General features: G+C 36.1%; 2 protein-coding genes across 2 annotated transcripts; both read left to right on the forward strand.

Moving 5' to 3' along the window:
- Positions 1 to 5,617: 5,617 nt before the first annotated feature.
- misp (mitotic spindle positioning) lies at positions 5,618 to 12,591 on the forward strand. Its single transcript, XM_065241698.2, has 5 exons — positions 5,618 to 5,707; positions 8,886 to 11,028; positions 11,791 to 11,996; positions 12,156 to 12,194; positions 12,281 to 12,591. The coding sequence occupies exons 2-5, from the start codon at positions 9,024 to 9,026 to the stop codon at positions 12,365 to 12,367; spliced, it is 2,337 nt and encodes a 778-aa protein (XP_065097770.1). The 5' UTR covers positions 5,618 to 5,707; positions 8,886 to 9,023; the 3' UTR covers positions 12,368 to 12,591.
- Positions 12,592 to 16,059: 3,468 nt separating this feature from the next.
- Positions 16,060 to 19,310, forward strand: LOC135719444 (solute carrier family 46 member 2). Its single transcript, XM_065242128.2, has 3 exons — positions 16,060 to 18,353; positions 18,827 to 18,910; positions 19,150 to 19,310. The coding sequence occupies exons 1-3, from the start codon at positions 17,387 to 17,389 to the stop codon at positions 19,308 to 19,310; spliced, it is 1,212 nt and encodes a 403-aa protein (XP_065098200.1). The 5' UTR covers positions 16,060 to 17,386.
- The last annotated feature ends 1,837 nt before the right edge of the window (positions 19,311 to 21,147 follow it).

Here is a 21,147-nt window from a genome sequence, read left to right on the forward strand (position 1 = left end):
TAATTTAAGCATTTTTAGATATTTTTACTGAAAATAATACAAAAAGCCTAAGTAAGTAAGAAAGTCAATTTTGCACACTGCAAAAAAAGATTTTCAAGAAATCATTTTCTTAGTATTTTTGTCTTGTTTTCTGTAAAAATATCTAAAAGTTCTTAAATTAAAATGCCTTTTTCTTGATGAGCAAAATGACCCAAGAAAATAAGTCTAGTTTTTAGACCAAAAATATCAAATTGTGATTTTGAAATTATAAACAAACAAAAAATCTGCCAATGGGGTACACTGCAAAAAATGATTTTCAAGAAAAAAAATCTAAGTATTTTTGTCTTGTTTTCAGTAAAAATATCAAAAAATTCTTAAATTATGATGCTTTGTCTTGATGAGCAAAACGACCCAAGAAAATAAGTCTAGTTTTTAAACGAAAAATATCAAATTTAGGTTATTTTATGCATAAAACAAGCAAAAAAATCTGTCAATGGGGTAAGCTAATTTTTCTGGATTTTTTCTTGAATTTAATGTTTAAGAAAAATGTTTACGATTTTTTTGCTTATCCCATTGGCAGGTTTTTTTGCTTGTTTTATGCACAAAATCACTTAAATTTGATATTTTTGGTCTAAAAACTAGACTTATTTTCTTGGGTCGTTTTGCTCATCAAGAAAAAGGCATTTTAATTTAAGAACTTTTAGATATTTTTACAGAAAACAAGACAAAAATACTAAGAATTTTTTTCTTGAAAATAATTTTTTTGCAGTGCAGTATCAGGATGGTATTCGTAGATGGCATGCCATCAGCCAGGGTGACTGACAGCTCATTCCTATCAAGTGACATCCCCAAACCGCTGCGGCCAATCCTATGCAAGAGCTCTCATGCATGTAAACTACAGTCAGAATAAGCAACGCTGTCTCAGTTCCTACACAGCAATCATAACAGAATGGAAAGACAGGAAGGACAACATCCACCCTTCCTCTGCTATTTGACCAGTAATGAAATTACGGAAGTGTAACTATTGCAAGAGTATTAGTTTCATACTAATCCCATTTAAAGATGTATTGGATTTGTCCTTAAAGTAGCTAAGATGCCAAATCGTTCAGGATTTTTCTACATTTGGTAGCAGTCTGTTTTTGTGGATGGCTGATTGAAAACGTGTGTTAACCTTTTCATTTTAGCTTCGTGTTTTCCGTAACAGATGCACTGTACAAAAAGATTTGTTGGTTTAATTAAAAAATATTTAAAATTTTAGGTTAATTCGACTTAAAACATTTGTTTAAGTGTTTAAGTTAAATTAACTCAAAATTTTAAGGTAACTTACATTTTTAAGTTGAACCAACTTTTTTTCAGTGTTGAAATGTACTGTTAAATTACGTTGTGGTTTATTCGGCGGTGCTGATGGCTGGCGTAGAGGTGCTAGCATGCTAGATGAAGTGCGCGTTCTAGTGTGTCTGTGTGGTTTTGCTCATGATCGATTCATTGTCTGTTATATAGGTTATGTATCTCAATCATAGTAGTTTATGAAAATCTGTGCGTGTTGTGGCTGGTTTCCAGTCTGGACCCTTTTAATTTTTCTTCTACCATGTTCTTGCATACACACACATACACATCCATGTATATATACTTGTATCAGGTGCATAGCAGCATCTGTGATGTGGGCGCATAGTCCAGTTTCTTTCTTCCCTTTCTCTTGATGGAGCAACTATTATACAAGCAACTGTCCATAAATGCCCCTTTTTTCCATCACTGTACGTCTCATTGTTGCTCTACACTTTCCTGCACATCCTGTTGTCATTCAGCACTAACATTCCAATTCTGACATTTTCCCCACCCCTGAATGCCTTGTTGCCTGGCTCCAAGCCTGGTGTATCTCTTTTGTATAGATGCATGCTTTTATAGATACATAAATCATATATCTACATATGCATATCCATTTCCATGTAAGGTTATGTCCCTGTGCTTGAACCCCTAACCCATTGGCCCCTAACCTTACTCCAACACACCTGACTCTAATGTTTAGGTAGCCATGAACATATTGATTAGATGGTTCAGGTGTGTTTGATTAGGGTTGGAACTGAAATCTGTAGGACAGGTGCCCTCCAGGAACAGGGTTGGACCCCATGCCCAAACCTTTGATGATACGTTGCTGTAACGGTAGGTTTCAAAGGCATAGTATGACAGTGTAAAAACATCTAACTTGGTTCTATGAGAGCACTGAGGTTTATAACTGGCAGCCCTGATGGGGTCCATTGCTATTTTTCTTAAAGGTCCTCTTCCATTAGTTCATCTGAAATTGTGTGTATGCGCTCTTACTGCCACTGTTGTCTGTGTGTTGTGACAGTCTGCTTTTTACCAACCTGACAGAGATGTAGAAAAAGTTGGAAACAGACATTAAAATGTGATGTGCTTTATGGAAACCGCTGCCTCTGTGTTGTCTTCTTTATAACAGCTTTTTAAGATCCATGCACACATCAGAATTCTACAAAGGTAGAAATGAGTATTGGGCCTAATACAAACACCTGTGGAACACCACTACGGCCATACAAAACTAATCGGTGTGCCACTGTCATATTGTCCCTGCTATTGTCAAAACTAAATGACAAGGATACACAGCAACTATGAGGTGCATTATGGGATAGTAGAGGGGTATTCTCAGCTTTTGTTCCAGGGTTGCTGATGACAGCAGGATTCCAGGCTGATATATCCCTGCCCTCAGCACACTCACACACCTAAACAAGCATGCCTCCACTGAAAGTTAGGCTAAAACAAAACATCTTTTTGGCCTTTTTATCTCTAAGCTTATACCTCTTGCACCAAATGTTTTGGCTGGGAACTGTAAGCAGCACAAGCATGCAGCCATATTGGAGGTGGGGCTTTGCCAGAGCAATTGAATTCACAACACAGGTTTTATGGGCGGTGGGTGAGGATTTGAGTCGCGACTGGTTGATGTCTGAACCAGGTTGACACCTGTAGCTGTACTGCAGGGGTGGGCTGGGCCTGGTTTTCACTGCACTCTCAGTATTAGACAGTCTTCTGTGGGCATCCAGAAAATGAGGTGAGGCCAATAGTGCTGTATTTAATGCATATCCAATGAAGTGTTTCATTTTATTGATATTTAGTTGTAATTAAATCATTTTTTATGTGGTGGTGGTTCTGTATTAAGGTTAAAAGGTTACATATAACATGTATATCTTCTTCAGATTGGACTCATCAACCAGGACTGAGTTAATGGGATGCTAGTGTTTTCCTGTGAAACAGGGTAATATTGCAGGAAAACACTGATCAGATGCACACAAGACAGACATGTTCAAGTACACTCCTCCCTGGCAGGTGCTATGTAACACTCTGGATCGTGGTTTTAAGGTAAGTTTGCTGTCAGGTACTGTACAATTATGTGTGTGTGTGTGTGTGTGTGTGTGTGTGTGTGTGTGTGTGTGTGTGTGTGTGTGTGTGTGTGTGTGTGTGTGTGTGTGTGTACCTGGGCTGGTAATCATCATGCTAGTCTCCACAAAGATACCAAAATATTTTTGACCTTGTGTGGACATTTCAAGGTCCCCATGAGGAAACAAGCTTATAAATAAAACAGAATGGGGTTTATTGGAAATCTAAAGTAAGTTTTCTCTAAGAGTTGGAGTAAGTGGGAGTTAATATACAGTTTGTACAGTATAAAAAACATTATGTCTATGAAGTAACCCACAAAACCTGGAAACCACAATGTTTGTGTGTTCTAGCTTTAAAGAAATTTGAAATTGTTAAAAGATTAAGGAGTTAATTTACCCAGCCTGGCAATATACTGACTGATACATAGACTGATGTACTCTTGTAAAGAAATACAATTCAGCAGTATCTAAATATCCCAGTCCTTTGTCAGTGTGTTTATGCCAGGGGTCAAACGCCCAAATGTGCCCCTCAGATTTTTAGGGCAAGTGCGTTTTTAATAGAACTTCCAGAAATGTATCTATGTATCTTTGATAATTAGGTTTAGCACAATTAATATAAAGGTAATTTTTTTAACATGTTTATCTAACGATCAGTTTGAAGATCAAGTTCAGCTGTAGTTTTGAACAGTTTATTAAAAAAATAACTTTGCCCGGTTTCACAGACCCGATTTAAGTCTAAAATGCATGTATGAGCTGTCCCAACTAAAAACCACTTACCCTGATATCTCTTAAAATGTATCAGTACTATTATTTTCTCTTAAGATGCACACTTTAAAAATTCTTGGTTGCACTTACATTTTTTAAGTTGATCTATTTCAAAATATAATTCATTTAAACTTTCTTGACCAGGTATGAGTTATTATATATTATAAAAATTTTGTAGAAATTTTTTAAGCTAATTCAACTTTATTTTTTAAATTACCGCAACTCATGAAAAGAATTGTATGTTGAAATGACTTGTAAATTCAAGTTGATTAAACTTACAAATTTGAGTGCAACAAGGAATTTTTTACAGTGCAGTAAATTTTTTTTTTTAAATCATATTTATAAAATAGTACAAATCCTAATTTACCGAAGCCCTAATCCTGGCTTAGTTTGTTTGAGCCCTCCAACTGCTCTCGGAGCAGTTCAACAAATCAAGTGACCTCAGACCCCCCTAAGAGAACCCAAAAGCGACCCCGTACTCAGACCATGTCCAGAGGTGGTCCGAGTACGGTTCACTTTTGGATTCTTTTGTGGTTTGATTTCTTGACATGTGAAAACAATGAGGTCCCGGTATCATTTGTGTGTCGTTTTGACGTGTTTCAAAATTAACTGCTGCACAGAAAGCTGGGGCCTGAGTTCTTGTGATGTGAACACTGTGTGAGATCACTTTAGTTTTGAAGAGAACCAAAAAAAGAACTGTGTTTGGTTCTTTTAAAATGAACTATATGTGAAAACAACCTAAGACTTGTGTGTGAAACCGGACCATCTTGCACAGTAAACGTACCTCCATTATGGGTTATGTCCACTAGATGTCAGAATTGGTTTCCTTAAAATCCCTCAAAACATTTGTGCAAAAGGTGGATCGACACTGTTAACAAGACAATCAGTTAAACAGTTACTATAGATGATCCTAAAAACACTTGCAGAGGGTTGACCATAAACTTAGAAATGTGATGAAATAGTGTCATGCTCTGTACTTTTGTTTATGATTTTCATCAGGTCATGTGAGGCTTAAACTTTAATTTGAAGTATGCTTTTGTAGTTACTCTTACTTCAGTGAATGTTTGTGCTGCATTAAGGTATATATACAGAATTATATATATAAAATAAAAAATAAATAAATAAATAAATATATATATATATATTTACATATATAATGATATACATTTAGTTATATTTTCACATAAATATTTTTTGAGAAAGGGAGATTGACAACCATTCCCAGCAGTTTTTGTTTCACAAAAATCCAAACTATAACATACATATTTAATAAATCTATTCAGGTCCATTAAATATATTTACAGTTTGTTTTTGACCTTTAAAATGAATGTGTCGTTCCTATTCTTTCTCAAAACAGGATGAGTGTAAAACGATTTAAAATATGCTTTAGTTGTCTTTTTGTCATAATTTTTCCATCCTCCATCTATCTGTATTTTGCACTCTGTTAGTCAGTCTGGGTGTGGGGTGTGTCTGTATGTGATATTAGCTGAACTTTGTCTGTAAAGTCAGTGCAGTGAAAACAGAGGTGCTCACAGATGCATCTGATACTACAGTGTCTTCATTACTAATGTCTGAGGGTGAGTGTTTGTCATATTATTTAGCTTTGCTTGTTTGGTAAATGTATTAGCTGTTAACTTGAATGAATGTAAGTAATAGACAAGAGGTTTTGACTGAGTATAAACTTGGATTGGAGTATTTTGATAAAGTTTGTATTATTTCTGCTTCTATTGCGTAGAGTTTAATAGTAAAGACTGACAAAATGTTGAACGTTCAGCTTCTGGAAAATATTGGGAATAACAAAAATCTCTTTATAAGAGGGAAGTTTCAAATCTGTAACTTTTTATTGTCACAGCAGGCTAAAGGTTGCATACATTTTAACTATCTTGTGATGCTTGCTTTCTGTTCAAAATCTCTGTTAGAGGCAAATATCGATAGACAAGGAATGAAAAAAGTATTTTTAGTATTTAAAGTATTTTAGTAATAATTGTGTTATTTACTCGTTGGACCTTTAATGTTAATGTTTAGTATTTTCAAGCTGTCTAGGTTTTAAAAATTATAATAACAAAATCAGATTTAAACCATATTAATGAAAACAGCTAAATATTATCATATTATTGCGCACATACGACACAAGTCTTTAGTTTCCATGAGACTTGTTTCATGTTTTTCATGTGTCAGAATTGAGCCATAGTAGTGTTTTAGGGACACCCCTTCAACACTCCGAGCCAATCAGCAACATGAGTGCTGTTTTTTCCAGGAAACTGAGCTGCTTTGAGTTTATCAGGGGTTTACAGTGCACCATGTCACACATGGGCACCCACTGACAGGCAGTCTATGAGTGAAAACTCCCTTACAACTACGTAAGCCTGTTTGATTGGGCAGACCGTCTTATCTATTGTTTTGATGCACAGCACGTTTTTACCCATTTTGAGGGAATTTGACTGGCAGCTGTTTGTCAGTAACTTACTGTAGATTTGAATTTGTGTTATTTACTGCCAACAGTTTGTTTAAAGTTAAATGAACATTAAACATTAACATGTCTTTATCTTTACAGAATCAAACTTAAATAACAGCCTCATGCAAAGCATTCTGGGAACCAAAATTTGAAGGAAATAAACAAAAAAAGGTTGATGAGGATTTCTATTTCCCAGAATGTTTTGCATGAGGCTGTTATTTTATAGTTTTATTCTTTAAAGACAAAGACTTGTTAATGTTTAATGTTCATTTAACTTTGAACAAACTGTTGCGAAGAAAATAACATAAATTTAAATCCACAGTAAGTTACTGGCAACCAGCTGCATAACTATAGCAAATGTTTTACAGGTAAGCAGAATGTCTTTAAACATTTGTGGCCCAATCTGTGAAAACCCAGCTTTTTGTGATTTATGTAAAAACATATTGTGAAAATATAACCTTGTTATCTTTAAAGGGGTCATAGGATGAAAATCAGACTTTTTTCAAATTTAAGTGCTATAATTGGGTCCCCAGTGCTTCTATCAACCTAGAAAATGTGATAAAGATCAACCCAGTAACTTTGTTTGGGTAAGCCATTTACTGCAAGCATGTGAAAAATTAGGTCGTTCAGATTTCGCCTGTTTTGTGAGGTAGGTAGCAAGGCGAATTATAATAATACCGCCCCCTTTATCTGCACTATCCAACCACAGCACTGCCATTTAGTTCAGAGAGTAAGAGGGAGAAAAGAAGGACTTGACAGCACAATTGAGTTTCAATTACAACAAATCACCATCATCGTGATCAGTGTTTGGACTTCATCCGCTCATTTGCATTTTAAAGGAAACACCCAAAAACGGCTCACTTTTGCTCAGACCTACAAATTTGCAATTTTAACATGCTGTAATTAATTATCTGTGGGGTATTTTGAGTAAAATCCTCACCTTCACACTCTTGGGACACCAAAGATTTAACTTACATCTTAAAAAAATCTCATAATATGACCCCTTTAATATTGAGTAAGGTCATGTCAAAGAGCAATGTAAAAGCAATTATTGAAATCAGACTTGCTCCTGATCTTAAAATTAGATTTCACAGACAGTCAGAAATGTAAATGTAAGTGCATTGTAAAAAATAAAAGTTGGATCAACTTGTCGGAGCCGATGGTGTAGGGGGCAGCGCTTCGCCATGTGGTATTTTCACACTTTCGGCGACTCGAGTTCGATTCCTGGCTCGTGGTCATTTGCTGATCCCATACCCCTGTACTTTCCTGTCCTCTCCTTAATCACTGTCAGGTAAAGGCAAAAAAAAATAAAAAAGTTCTATCAACTTTAAAAAATTCAATGGCAATGCCTAAAAATTTTAAAATTAAAAATGTTTCAATATTTTAATACTTGAAGTGAGAACATGTAAGTTTATAAAATGTAATTTTTTTACCAATTGATGTTTTTTAGGTAAAGCAGTTTTAACTTTTGACACTGTATAAGTTACAAAATAAAAATGCTAGCACTCCTATATTGTCAGGATCCTGCCAGATTCTTGTTTAGTATTAATATCTAGTTCAGTATGGCAGGGTTCTGACAGTACTATGGGTCTCATTTACTAAGCATGCGTATGCACGAATTTGTTCTTGAAATGTGCGTTCGGACGTTTTAACTAACAAATCATGAATCAACAAAAACTTTCATACAAAAATTTATTCTAAATGTTTGCAAAAACGTAAGAACAACTTAGACCACATGCAATAACCATGAACAAGGAAAAAGAGCCCTATATATGTGTGTTATTGCATATGTGTGGTCTGAGTTGATCTCATGTTTTTGCATAGATTTAAAATAAATTTTAGTATGAAAGATAAGTTCGGGTCATCTCGGGTCCTTTCGGCAAAACACATTCATTTTAAATTACCCTAGACCCGATGCCGCTATTATTATACCTGGCCCATGTTCGAGGCACACGTGAAACTTTTAGACCCTCAGGTCGGACCTCAGGTTTTCGGATCTAAATGGACTCGTGAAGACCTCTAGTTCGAACCCAGGGAACACACGTTGATCAAATGTATACCTTGTGAGTCGCTTTGGATAAAAGTGTCTGCCAAATGGATCAATGTAAATATGTTAAAGTTACTGAAGCTAAATTTAGCTTTTTTTAGTAAAACAGAATTCTACTAATACTATGAAATATTATGCAGTATATGATGGTCAGTCAGGAATTAAAGCTTTTTAATTTCTAATAGTCTTTCATTGTATATTTAAGACAAAATTTTAAATTTTTGCTCTGTTGTCTTTTTTTTTCGTTACCCAGAGGTCATCAATTGTGAAAGACAGCATATCTGATGCATGTGCACATCTCTCAGAAGAGGAGGAGGCCGTAATCCATTCCCAACATTCATTGAGTCCTCACCTCAAGCCTGCCCTCAACCATCCACCACCCAGAGTCCCAATGACCAGTACACCGAAGCGCTGGGTGATTAAGCCCTTGTCCCCAAAGCTAGAGCAGTCCGATTTTCGCTCTATATTGAGCCCTACTAAGTCCTACTTACTGTCACCAGACCCATGGAGCGGCAGTCAGGACGATGACTCTCTCAAGTTCGAATTCGAAAGCATATCAATAACAGGCATGCAGCCCACTGTGATGCAATCATGCAAAAGTAATGAAAGCACACCAGATGTGGTGGTTCGGGCTCGTCAGGTGGCTGTGTCTGAAGATGGAAGTGACTTTGAAGACTGCCCAGGAACCCCAAGCAGCACAGGCTCACGTGCTGGGTTTTATTCCTTCGTAGATGACCCGGCCAGCCCAGAAGCAGAGATGAATGAGGCCTACATGCTCTCGCCTGAGAGACAGGCTAAACTGAACACTTTAAAGGAGAAGAGCGCCTTTAAGCTTCAGAGATATGTGGAAGAAAGAAAACCTGGAAGACTGTTTGAAGAAACTAACGGTGATGAACGTTACAGCGTTCAGGATCCATCCAAAGTGAATGAAGAAGAGGATAACCCGGACAACGCGGATCGCACAGAGATAATCCGGAACCAGGCACCGAGAAAAAGCCTTGCTCTCAAAGAACAGTGGAGTGCCTTGGAAAATCTGGACCTTAGTCGCACTCCCCAAAAACTTTTGGAAGGGTTGAGTCTGCGTTACACCCGAGTCAGTTCAAGGATTGAAGAAGCTACGGCTGAGGCAGGCACTATAGACGATGAGCAAATTGATTTTAATGCCGCACGTAAGCAGTTTCTAATGTTGGAGCAGTCGAAGCCGAATCCCTTCCTGCAGAGTCCTCAGCATTATTCCCCGAAACTGAGAGGAAGGACTCTCTCCCCAATGGCCAGCATCTTTCAAGCAAAACAAGTAAGCCTTAAGGAGAATCAAATCAAACTTGATGAGGAACCAGAAGATGGACTTCAGAGTTGTGCTATAGACGATGTGGATTCTGGGCTCGGTGACCGAAGTGGAGGTTACACTAATGATGGGATTGTCACAAATGATCCTTCTGTTTCAGAGATAGTGGAGGGGGAGACACCTATCGAAAGAGAAATAAGAATCAACCAAGAACGGGAAGAGAACCTACGGCGATCGAGAGGAATCCTGCACACACGCAATTCAGAGATGGTGGAGATCAGGGCCAAGCCAATTCTGACTAATTTGTCTCCACAAATTAAGCCTCTGAAAGCCAAAGATACAAACAGAGTGAGCTTTCTCATTCAGAGAGAGCTTGAACTGGAGAAACGGCAACAGAGGCTTTCAAAACTTTATAACCAAGTGCATCAAGAGCAAGAAGGGAAATTGAAGGCATTTGATAAAGCATATCAATCAGATAAAGGTTCTGTCACAGTTTTGAGAAACAATCTGGATACGGAAATGGACATGGCAGAGGAACCTGTACAGAAAGATAAACAGAATCTCTGTGACTTGGAAGAAACTTATTCACCTTGTTGCCCTCATCGACATCCAGATGAATCTGCACTTCAGAGAAACCACGCTGAGGGAAGAAGGTTTGGAAACCACAATGCCATAGATTATCCTATGGGAAACATCCATTCTAAAGTAAGGTTTTATAAAGAAAATATTTTTGAGACCCCAACCGACACTCAAAGAACAAATAAAGAGTCGTTCTGGATTGCTCAAAATGGCACCAGCATGTCAGAAAAAAGCAGATATCCTACATCCCAATTACCAGACAACATCCGTCAAGATATCGAACAGGATCTCAAGCGAGAACAGGAGCTTCAAGAGCTGAGAGAGTACAGGAGCCAATCATTTTCATCAAACGGAGACCTGGACAACTACCCAAATAAGGATCTTAAGTACACAACAACCTCCAGTGAGGAAACATCACAATCTTCACAGAAAGACCTGATAGAAGTGGATTGCGTACCTTCAGATAAATTGAAGACAGATAGTTATCGTTATTCCTGGAATCAGGACACTTCCTCCAGATTATCCACGCCAGGTAAAACTCATCAGTCTCTTGGATCTAAACATACACAGATGCAGGGTCATTTTCAATACAGAGTTTCGTCAAAAAGGGACGAACCCAGTGCCTTAAGTTGCAGTTTAACCTATGCTAGGTTGTTTAACCCCAAATGCTGGGTTGGTTTAACCCATTGTTGGGTCAAATATAAACATTTCTTGGGTTCATTTAACCCAATGGCTGGACTTGTTCCTTTTTGACCCAATGCTGGGTTGAAAATAACCCACAGGAAACAGGAAAAGGGAGATACACTGACAGTTTTGTCCTTATTTGTATAAGTGAGAATCTTGTATAATATTTTGGCCAAATGTATTTCATAACCGTCTTGTGTTCATAGATAACCGATTAACGTTTGTGTTAAATGTTTATGGATGTCTGCAGCACCTAGGAATGAGAAGGAATGCCAACGTAATTAGTGTCTGAACTTTAGCCATGGCATGACATCCTGCTTCACTGAAAAACTATTAATCATTCACTTTATAGATGCACATTTACCGTTAAAGATCGCTGCTTAGATACCGTAATGTATGTATGTTATGTCGTACCAGTGCTGAATTTAAAAAGCTGAGAAGTCACATAAATTTAGGTCAAAATACACTCAGTATCTTTATCTATACTTGAGATAATATGGTTTGCACTTTTATCAGGTAAACATAACACAGACAAAAGTGCATATCAGGTGCATGTTTTATAACTCATTGAGCCATTGTTGACTGAATACTATTGTCTATTTATCTCTAGGTTTCAGATTGCCCTCTGTGTCCATCATGACACCCCAGCCATGGGGCAACTTAACCCCCACCTCCCCTGTTCCACGGGTAACCCCAATCAAACCCCCAAACCTGCATGCTGACGTGTCCTCGCCTCTCTCTCAGAAAGGTCTCACTGAGACACTGCTGAAAGATTTTGAGGACAGACGGGTCAAGCTAAAGCTGGAGGAAAGTGCGGTGAGTGATTCACTCTGATTCATTTCAAATTTTTAGGAAGTAATCGCTGGTTCACACTGTGGAAACACAGGCATTAGCCCATTCTTAGATAAAACTGTGATAAGAAATGGGACTGGGAATGGATTTGTTTGTAACTTCCCTTTCCTTATTGTCTCACAGTATGCAGGGATACAACCCATTGATGCCATTAATAATGAGGTGAGATATTGAATTCGTTGCATGCTTTACTGGATTTTGAAATGGATCCAGTTTGATCCCGCTGTGTAACTGTTGTTTCTCCACAGGTCGTAGGGTCCACCCGTGTAACAAGGCATAAAAACCGCAGAGCTCTGCAGTGGGAGGCTGGCGTGTATGCAAACGAGGAGGCCTAAAATAACAGCATCACACATGAAGAAGAATTTGTGGAGCTGGGTTAAATTCACCAATGCTCACAAAGTTTCATTCACGGACAATGTAACAGTTTGGGTGGTTGTTCAGGGACAAATGGAGTGGAGGAAGTAGATGCAGGTGTGGAGGACATTTGATATAAATTCACTTCTGTAGAGAAGAACTATTTTGACATTTTCTTTATACTTTTACCACTAAAAACTAACATTTAACTCACCATGTCATATAAAACAGCACACCTGCTTTCTCATGAAAAATATAAAACACAGTTTATGAATCAATGCAAGTCTGTCACCTGACAATACAACATCAATATGATGATAAAGCTGGCAAAGTCTGGACCTGGTGAACAACTCATAACACTGAAGTATGGTCTTCTAACAATCTACTAAGTAATGTTGATGAGAACAGTTTGAATGATGACAAACATAAAATATTAATTTTTATATTTTGGTGTATTTTTAATAGGAAGTGTACATAAAAATATTACAATCTATATTAAGATTTGATAGTTGGAAATTAATATTACAAAAGGTTTAAGTCTTTTAAAATATTTATGATTGTGCACATGATTTTTATTTAGACAAAAATAATGCTTTTTACATTGTCTTAGCGTTTATTTTCACGTTCACGATTTAAGCTTTATCCCAGTGATATATGTAACAAAGTTTGGTCATTTATTTTTTTAAATAGCAAAGATTAATGTGCAATACAAAGTCTTAGTATTTTCTTTTTGTTTGTTTAAATATCAACTCATGTATTGTTGTCAAGATAATTGTTAAATCCACACAACATTTCACATACTTCCATATTTATACACTTCAATCATTTAACTGATAACACATGTGCAATAATAATTTATAAAGAATTAATACTTAATGATATTCTGATGTTCTCAGTCCAATGCAGTTCTTTGAAATGTCACGTGCTCTGTCGTGACACAACAGCGCCCTCTGGAGTATGACTGTGTTAATGCTTGTTATAGATCCTCAGTTCTTGCCATGCCATTGGATTTTTGCTTTTTACATTACTGAGTTAAGTTAACCTTATTTGACTGTGCAAATATGATGAGTAACATAACAATTGAATTTTTGATAAAATGTCAGCATTTTTTCCAAATCACTTTGTCGTTAATTCTAAGCAAATCAACATTGACAGACCACCACTCAATTCTTGTTTCAATAGTTATTTGATATGTGGGTAAAGCAAACATCTAAAATATATAGGCCTAATGTTATGATAATCAACAGTAAAACAATCTAATTGTTCTAGTCAATCTAATCTTATTGTAATATTTAGGGCTGTGACGATCGCGTTCCCCATTAAAAATACCTGCCATTTATTGAGAAAATTTGCACGATTATTTGTCACAGCCCTAGTAATATTAGAACAAGAAGATATTAAATATGAATTCATTCATTTGTTAATTGGTTGGCAGGTTGTAATTTCGTATAATGTGTTAACAACAACATATTCTTTCATTTGATAAATTCATTTGATTTGATTCCGAATCCCTTGAATAGCGTGGTAATTATCTGATATAGAAATGAACAATAGCGTATTTGCTGAATGTCATTAAAATAACAACGTTCCCCTAACGTTAGTTTTTGGTAAACTTTTGGTATTACTTTGGGAACCAAATAATAACGTCCCGGGAACGTTATTTTTAAGTTTTTATTTTTGCAACCATATAACGTGTCCATAACGTTGCAGGGTGGTTATTTTAAAATAACCTAAAAAATAACTTATACAGAACGTTCTCTAATGGTTATTTTTTTGTAACCATAAAATAACGTTCCCATAACGTTGCAGGGTGGTTATTTTTAAAATAACCTAAAATAACTTATACAGAATGTTCTCTAATGGTTATTTATTTTTATTTTTTTGTAACAATAAAATAGCGTTCCCATAACGTTGAAGGTTGGTTGTTTTTAAAATTACCTAAAAATAAATTATACAGAACGTACTCTAATGGTTATTTTTTTGGTTATTTTTGTAACCATAAAATAACGTTCCCATAACGTTGAAGGGTGGTTATTTTAAAATAACCTAAAATAACTTATACAGAACGTACTCTAATGGTTATTTTTTTGGTTATTTTTGTAACCATAAAATAACGTTCCCATAACGTTGAAGGGTGGTTATTTTAAAATAACCTAAAATAACTTATACAGAACGTTCTTTAATGTTTTCTTTTTTTTGTAACCATAAAATAGCGTTCCCATAACATTGAAGGGTGGTTGTTCTTAAACTGACCTAAAAATAAATTATACAGAACGTTCTCTACTGGTTATTTTTTTGGTTATTTTTGTAACCATAAAATAACGTTCCCATAACGTTGAAGGGTGGTTATTTTAAAATAACCTAAAATAACTTATACAGAACGTTCTTTAATGGTTATTTTTTTTTTGTAACCATAAAATAACGTTCCCATAACGTTGAAGGGTGGTTGTTTTTAAAATGACCTAAAAATAAATTATACAGAACGTTCTCTAATGGTTATTTTTTTGTTTTTTTTGTAACCATAAAATAACGTTCCCATAACGTTGAAGGGTGGTTATTTTAAAATAACCTAAAATAACTTATACAGAACGTTCTTTAATGGGTTTTTTTTTTGCAACCATAAAATAACGTTCCCATAACGTTGAAGGGTGGTTATTTTAAAATAACCTAAAATAACTTATACAGAACGTTCTTTAATGGTTTTTTTTTTGTAACCATAAAATAGCGTTCCCATAACGTTGAAGGGTGGTTATTTTTAAAATAACCTAAAAATAAATTATACAGAACGTTCTCTAATGGTTATTTTTTGGTTATTTTTGTAACCATAAAATAGCGTTCCCATAATGTTGAAGGGTGGTTATTTTAAAATAACCTAAAAATAAATTATACAGAACGTTCTTTAATGTTTTTTTTTTTTTTTGGTTATTTTTGTAACCATAAAATAGCGTTCCCATAATGTTGAAGGGTGGTTGTTTTTAAAATTACCTAAAAATAAATTATACAGAACGTTCTCTAATGGTTATTTTTTTGTTTTTTTTGTAACCATAAAATAACGTTCCCATAACGTTGAAGGGTGGTTATTTTAAAATAACCTAAAATAACTTATACAGAACGTTCTTTAATGGGTTTTTTTTTTTGCAACCATAAAATAACGTTCCCATAACGTTGAAGGGTGGTTATTTTAAAATAACCTAAAATAACTTATACAGAACGTTCTTTAATGGTTTTTTTTTTGTAACCATAAAATAGCGTTCCCATAACGTTGAAGGGTGGTTATTTTTAAAATAACCTAAAAATAAATTATACAGAACGTTCTCTAATGGTTATTTTTTGGTTATTTTTGTAACCATAAAATAACGTTCCCATAACGTTGAAGGGTGGTTATTTTAAAATAACCTAAAATAACTTATACAGAACGTTCTCTAATGGTTATTTTTTGGTTATTTTTGTAACCATAAAATAGCGTTCCCATAATGTTGAAGGGTGGTTATTTTAAAATAACCTAAAAATAAATTATACAGAACGTTCTTTAATGTTTTTTTTTTTTTTTTGGTTATTTTTGTAACCATAAAATAGCGTTCCCATAATGTTGAAGGGTGGTTATTTTAAAATAACCTAAAAATAAATTATACAGAACGTTCTTTAATGTTTTTTTTTTTTGGTTATTTTTGTAACCATAAAATAACGTTCCCATAACGTTGAAGGGTGGGTATTTTTAAAATAACCTAAAAATTTATTATACAGAACGTTCTCTAATGGTTATTTTTTGGTTATTTGTGTAACCATAAAATAACGTTCCCATAACGTTATTCTAACGTTAGTGTAACGTTAAAAAAGTTAAACTTACCTAAAAATAACGTTCCCCTAACATTATTCTAACGTTATCATAACTTTCCTGGCTAACCAAAAACAAACCTAAAAAATTTTGGGATCCCAAAACTAACGTTAGGGGAACGTTTTAAGAAAAAAAACTAACGTCAGGAAAACGTTTTGGGAAACAAATATTGTTAGCTGGGCTACTTTCAAAAGTTATTCAAGTTTATTATCCACTATGGGGGTATGCAGATAGTAATGATCGTAGTAATGCCTTTGAGAAAGTTTAAATACAGGAAGACAATTTGGCTGAACATTTGTGTCTCATTGGGTGACGCTTCCTCCAGGTTTGAGTCTTTGTTTACACATGCACTTTCCCCACCTGTGAATTGTGTATTTAAAAGGTTAAAATGAATTGGTCCCATTCTCATCACCAATCTCATGGTAAACTACCTGTTGAAGCATTTACAAGCATCAACAATTTTCCATTAAAATCACTTTCACCTTCAATCCACAGCTTCTATCAGGTTTCAAAGTTAGCTCAATGCCAAGCGGGACTTTCCACACATTTACTGCTATTTAAAATATATTTCTGTAGATAAGATCCTGTAGGTAAGTATTCAATATTTATACATTTCTATTTATATTACACTGTAAAAAGTGAACGTTGGATTAACTTTAAACAAAATGACGTCAATTGGTAACCCTAGAAAATTATTTTTTTTCCAACTTAAATTTTCTGACTTTAAGTAAAATATTTAAGTTGATAAAGCTTACATTTATTTAGGTGTTACACTCTAAAACATCTTGGGTTATTTTCAACTCAGCATTGGGTCAAAAAGACACAAGCCCAGCAGCTAGGTTACAGTTGACTTTAAATTGTTATATATTTGACCCAATAATAGGTTCAAATAACCCAGAATTTTGGGTTGAAATAACCCAGCATGGGTGAAATTCCCTTTTTGACCCAATGCCGGGTCATTTGGAAAATAAACTTTGATGCTCCTCATCTCAGACTTTAGCCTGGATTTCATAGATAGGGTCACATTTGCATTTCAAGTGAAAATGCTAAACTAATAATGAAAAAGTACAAAAATTTAAACCAACAAAAGTTATACTGTACATAATAACATGCAAGTATATGTGTTTTAAAGGTTAAACAATCCCATCCTCAAGACATAAGCTCCATGTCTTCAAATCAAATGGGAACCATTCTGACTTTCGTGGAGCCAGTGGTGGTCATTAATAAACTGGGGACCTCTTTTTTCGAGATGGCCTTTACACAGACCATATACAACCACTCGCTGAAGACAACAGATGGAGACAGCGATCGTGCACAGATGTTATCCTCACGCTTCCTTCTTATTCAAAGTTTAGTGTCCTCTGTGGCTGCCATGCTGTCCATCATACCCCTGAGCCGTATCGCTGACCGTCACGGGCCTAAATTCTTCCTGGTCGCCTCTCAGATAGGATCTGTTTTGGGCATGTTTATGCTTCTCATCTTCATGTACAGCGAGGTTCCTCTGGAGTTTCTTTATTTGGGTTCATTGTTGCACGGTTTGAGTGGAGGTGGACCGATGTTCTGGGCCGGGGTGGCTGCGCTGGCGGCCTTGAGTTCGGAGCAGGGCAAACGCACTCTTAAACTGAACATCGTGGACTTTTGTTTTGGAGTTGCAGGGGTTGTGGGTGGTCTCCTGTCTGGGTATCTGTATCAGATAGGACCCTCAGTTCTCCTCTCTATAGCGATTCTGCTCAGTGTGGTGGCAGTGCTTTACTCCGTGTTTCTCCTCTCTGATGTGAGATCTTCTGAGTCTGAGAGTGAGCCGTTGATGTCTCAGTTTGAGAGCGTGAACCGGATGGACAAAATCTCTGTAGGTATGCTGATGGTGGCCATGATGGTCTTTATGGTAGGCATGATCGGAGCGGAGAATGTACTCCAGCTGTATGTGCTAAAGCCTCCTCTCAGCTGGGATTCGGTGTGGGCAGGATATGGCCGTGCTGCCACCAGTGCCATGTACCTCAGCAGCTTCCTAGGGGTCCTGGTTCTGTTTAATGTGTTAGGGGACACAGCGCTCACTCTTTTGGGTATTGTGTCCAACTGTACTGGGATGGCTATCATGGCATTTGCCACTGATAGTTGGGTTTACTTCCTGGGTAAGTCCATTTGAAGATTTTTAAGAATCAGGAATGAGAAAAAATATATACAGTATATATTTACACTTATATATAAGATATATTTAAATGTCATGCATTAAATGTCCCAACCACCAGGTGTCACTGAAACTGTGTACTGATAAATTACACTTACAAAAGTATACAAAAGGCAGGGATCTCTCTGATGAAGCCAATATGGAAGTGATTTAAACTGCAGTTCATTGACTGGCCGCTAGAGGCAGGCTCCAAAAGGGAGTCAATTCCCATAGACTTCCATGTTAAAATTCCCAACTTTACTGTAGAAAATATGTTAACTTTTTATGTTTATACAAATATGTTTAATTTAGTACTTCATGGCAACTGTGAGGGTGGTGATTTTTTGTAACTCATAACATTAAACACTTTCTAACACTTTTTTGAAGTTGTTAGATTTTCTGGCATGTTTGTGCATTTAGATGTGTTGTTTTAAACAGCCAGAGGAATCATGATGTTAGCCTGTGTTCCCATGCCAACACTGCGAGCAATGCTGTCCAAGAATCTGCATCCTCAGCAATACGGTAATATCACAACTTCTCCTAAAAATGAACTAAATAAAAGAAGAAAAATGTATTTTGAAATGCAAAAAAGCTGATTTATGCTATTTATTGTCTGTTTGGTAGTTGGTGAAGGTGGTTGATTAAATTATCCAAAGAACCCATTTAGCACCTTTATTTTAAGTGTGTAGTAAAGCAATCGGAAAACCCCAAAGTGTTGGTCTTTTGATGTTTTCCTTACTAAACAAGAGTCTGTGTTATAGGCCGAGTCTTTGGGCTGCTCCAGCTGGTTCTGGCTGTGACTGAACTTCTGTCTAATGTCTTTTTCACCTCCATCTACCCGCTGACTCTCGACTGGTTTGCTGGATTGTGCTTCCTTCTCTCCGGTGGCATTAGTTACATAAGTGCTGGCCCAATCCTGTGAGTATTGCAGAACAGTAGCAAAATGCCTGTAAATACATCCATTGGACTAATGATATTGAATGTATACACCATATAGTGTAAATTTATGGAACTGCTAAGTATTCCCTCTGCTTTTTTGCAGTTATTTATATGGCAGGAACCCAAGACATGAAGCCATTTAAGAGAATGAACATTATATGAGGACATATAGTGTATATTGACATTATATATGATTTCCTAAATGTTCCACTGATTTCTAGTAGTGCATGAAATAAGATTTAATTGAAAAACAGAATTTGAAAAACAGAATACAGAATGGGCATTAAAACTTCTCAAAGACTGGCTAAAACAGAAAAAATGGAGACAGACAAGTATGAAGCAGAGGATCTTAATAAGGTATTACGCTCATTTTATGCATCTGTGCAAAGTTTCGCGGAAGGATAAAAATGTTAATTTAAAACAAATATGCCGATAAAATGTTTCAAATTCATATTCATGTCCAGTTTTTTTTCTTATGTGGCAAGTAGCCGTGTAATAAGCGGGATAATGTAGAGTCAGCCGGTAGTTATCGGGAATATAAGCCCCTTCAGTGTGATGCGGAGGGTCTTGTATCACACTGAAGGGGCTTTCCCGAAAACTACCGGCTGCCCTTACATTATCCCTTACATGTTTTATTGTCAGAGAGCATATGGTGACAATTTTTTAATATAATTTATTATTCAAATAAGTAATATTTTTGGTTAGTCTATGACTTGGCTAATATTTATGGCAGTTAATGGGTTTGACTTACGTTTCCTTCTCTACATCATGCAGTATTTGTGGAGGATTAGATTTTACATTATTTGCTGATTTGCGTGAATATGATACAATTGGTCAGATGTCTGATCTGTAATGTCCAAAAGCGTCCACATGGTGTCACCTCATCTAAAACAAGTTCTTGCAAAGGAGTCCTAGTCCTATAATAAAAGCACTTAATAAAAAATAACACAGGATAGGTCAAACACAAACCTTAACATTTTTGTATTTAGGTTTAGTATTAAGAAAAACAAAACATATGTATGTTGCTTTCTATGTTAGTCTTCAGTCTACTAATTAATTGTTAAAAACAATTCTCTGACAGCTGTAATCTCCTCAGTTTAACCCTAATGGATAGTTTGGTTTCTGCTCTGGCCTATTATTTACCTGGTCAGATCAGGTGATGCATTTAGATGGCTACCTTGGAGACAATGAGTCTCAGTTTCTGTTGCAGCCCCCCATCTATTATTTAGCCAAGCAGGTGTGTCTCCCATGGCACAAGAAAAGTCATTTCCTAAGTGTGATAAACAGGTAATTATTGATGATGATACCCGAGTCCTAGTTCTCCTGCTCCTATAGTCCGTCTGGACAATGCATTTTAAGTCTGTAGAAACTTTAAAGGATTTCTACTGTTATTCTAGATATGGTGTAGCCTATTTAAAATATTTCTATGGACAAAACACACCCAGAAGACGAATTAATCCTTAAATTACACATATGCCTTAAATGAAAGTATGCCCTTTCAATCCCCTTAACATAAAGGCTGTCACACTAAACCAGAAATAAGTTGTATTTGACGGTCTGTGAATAGAGTGAAATGACAGTAAAGACTCTCCTCAACCAGGTGGCCACGAGAGATTCCTTCTCAAACATCAAGGAGAGCCTTTGATGCCAGCAGGGTTTAAGCAATTCAACTAAACAGAAGTCTGATCAGAACCCTCTGTCTGCACTGGCGAAACAAACTGTGCTTTTGTCTGAAAGTACTCTTAAATATCATTTTCATTCTCATCCAACCTACTTTAGCCGGTGATCTGTGATGCAACCCTTTATTTACACCGGCCTAG

Source organism: Paramisgurnus dabryanus, chromosome 14, assembly GCF_030506205.2.
Source record: "Paramisgurnus dabryanus chromosome 14, PD_genome_1.1, whole genome shotgun sequence".
NCBI lineage: Eukaryota > Metazoa > Chordata > Actinopteri > Cypriniformes > Cobitidae > Paramisgurnus > Paramisgurnus dabryanus.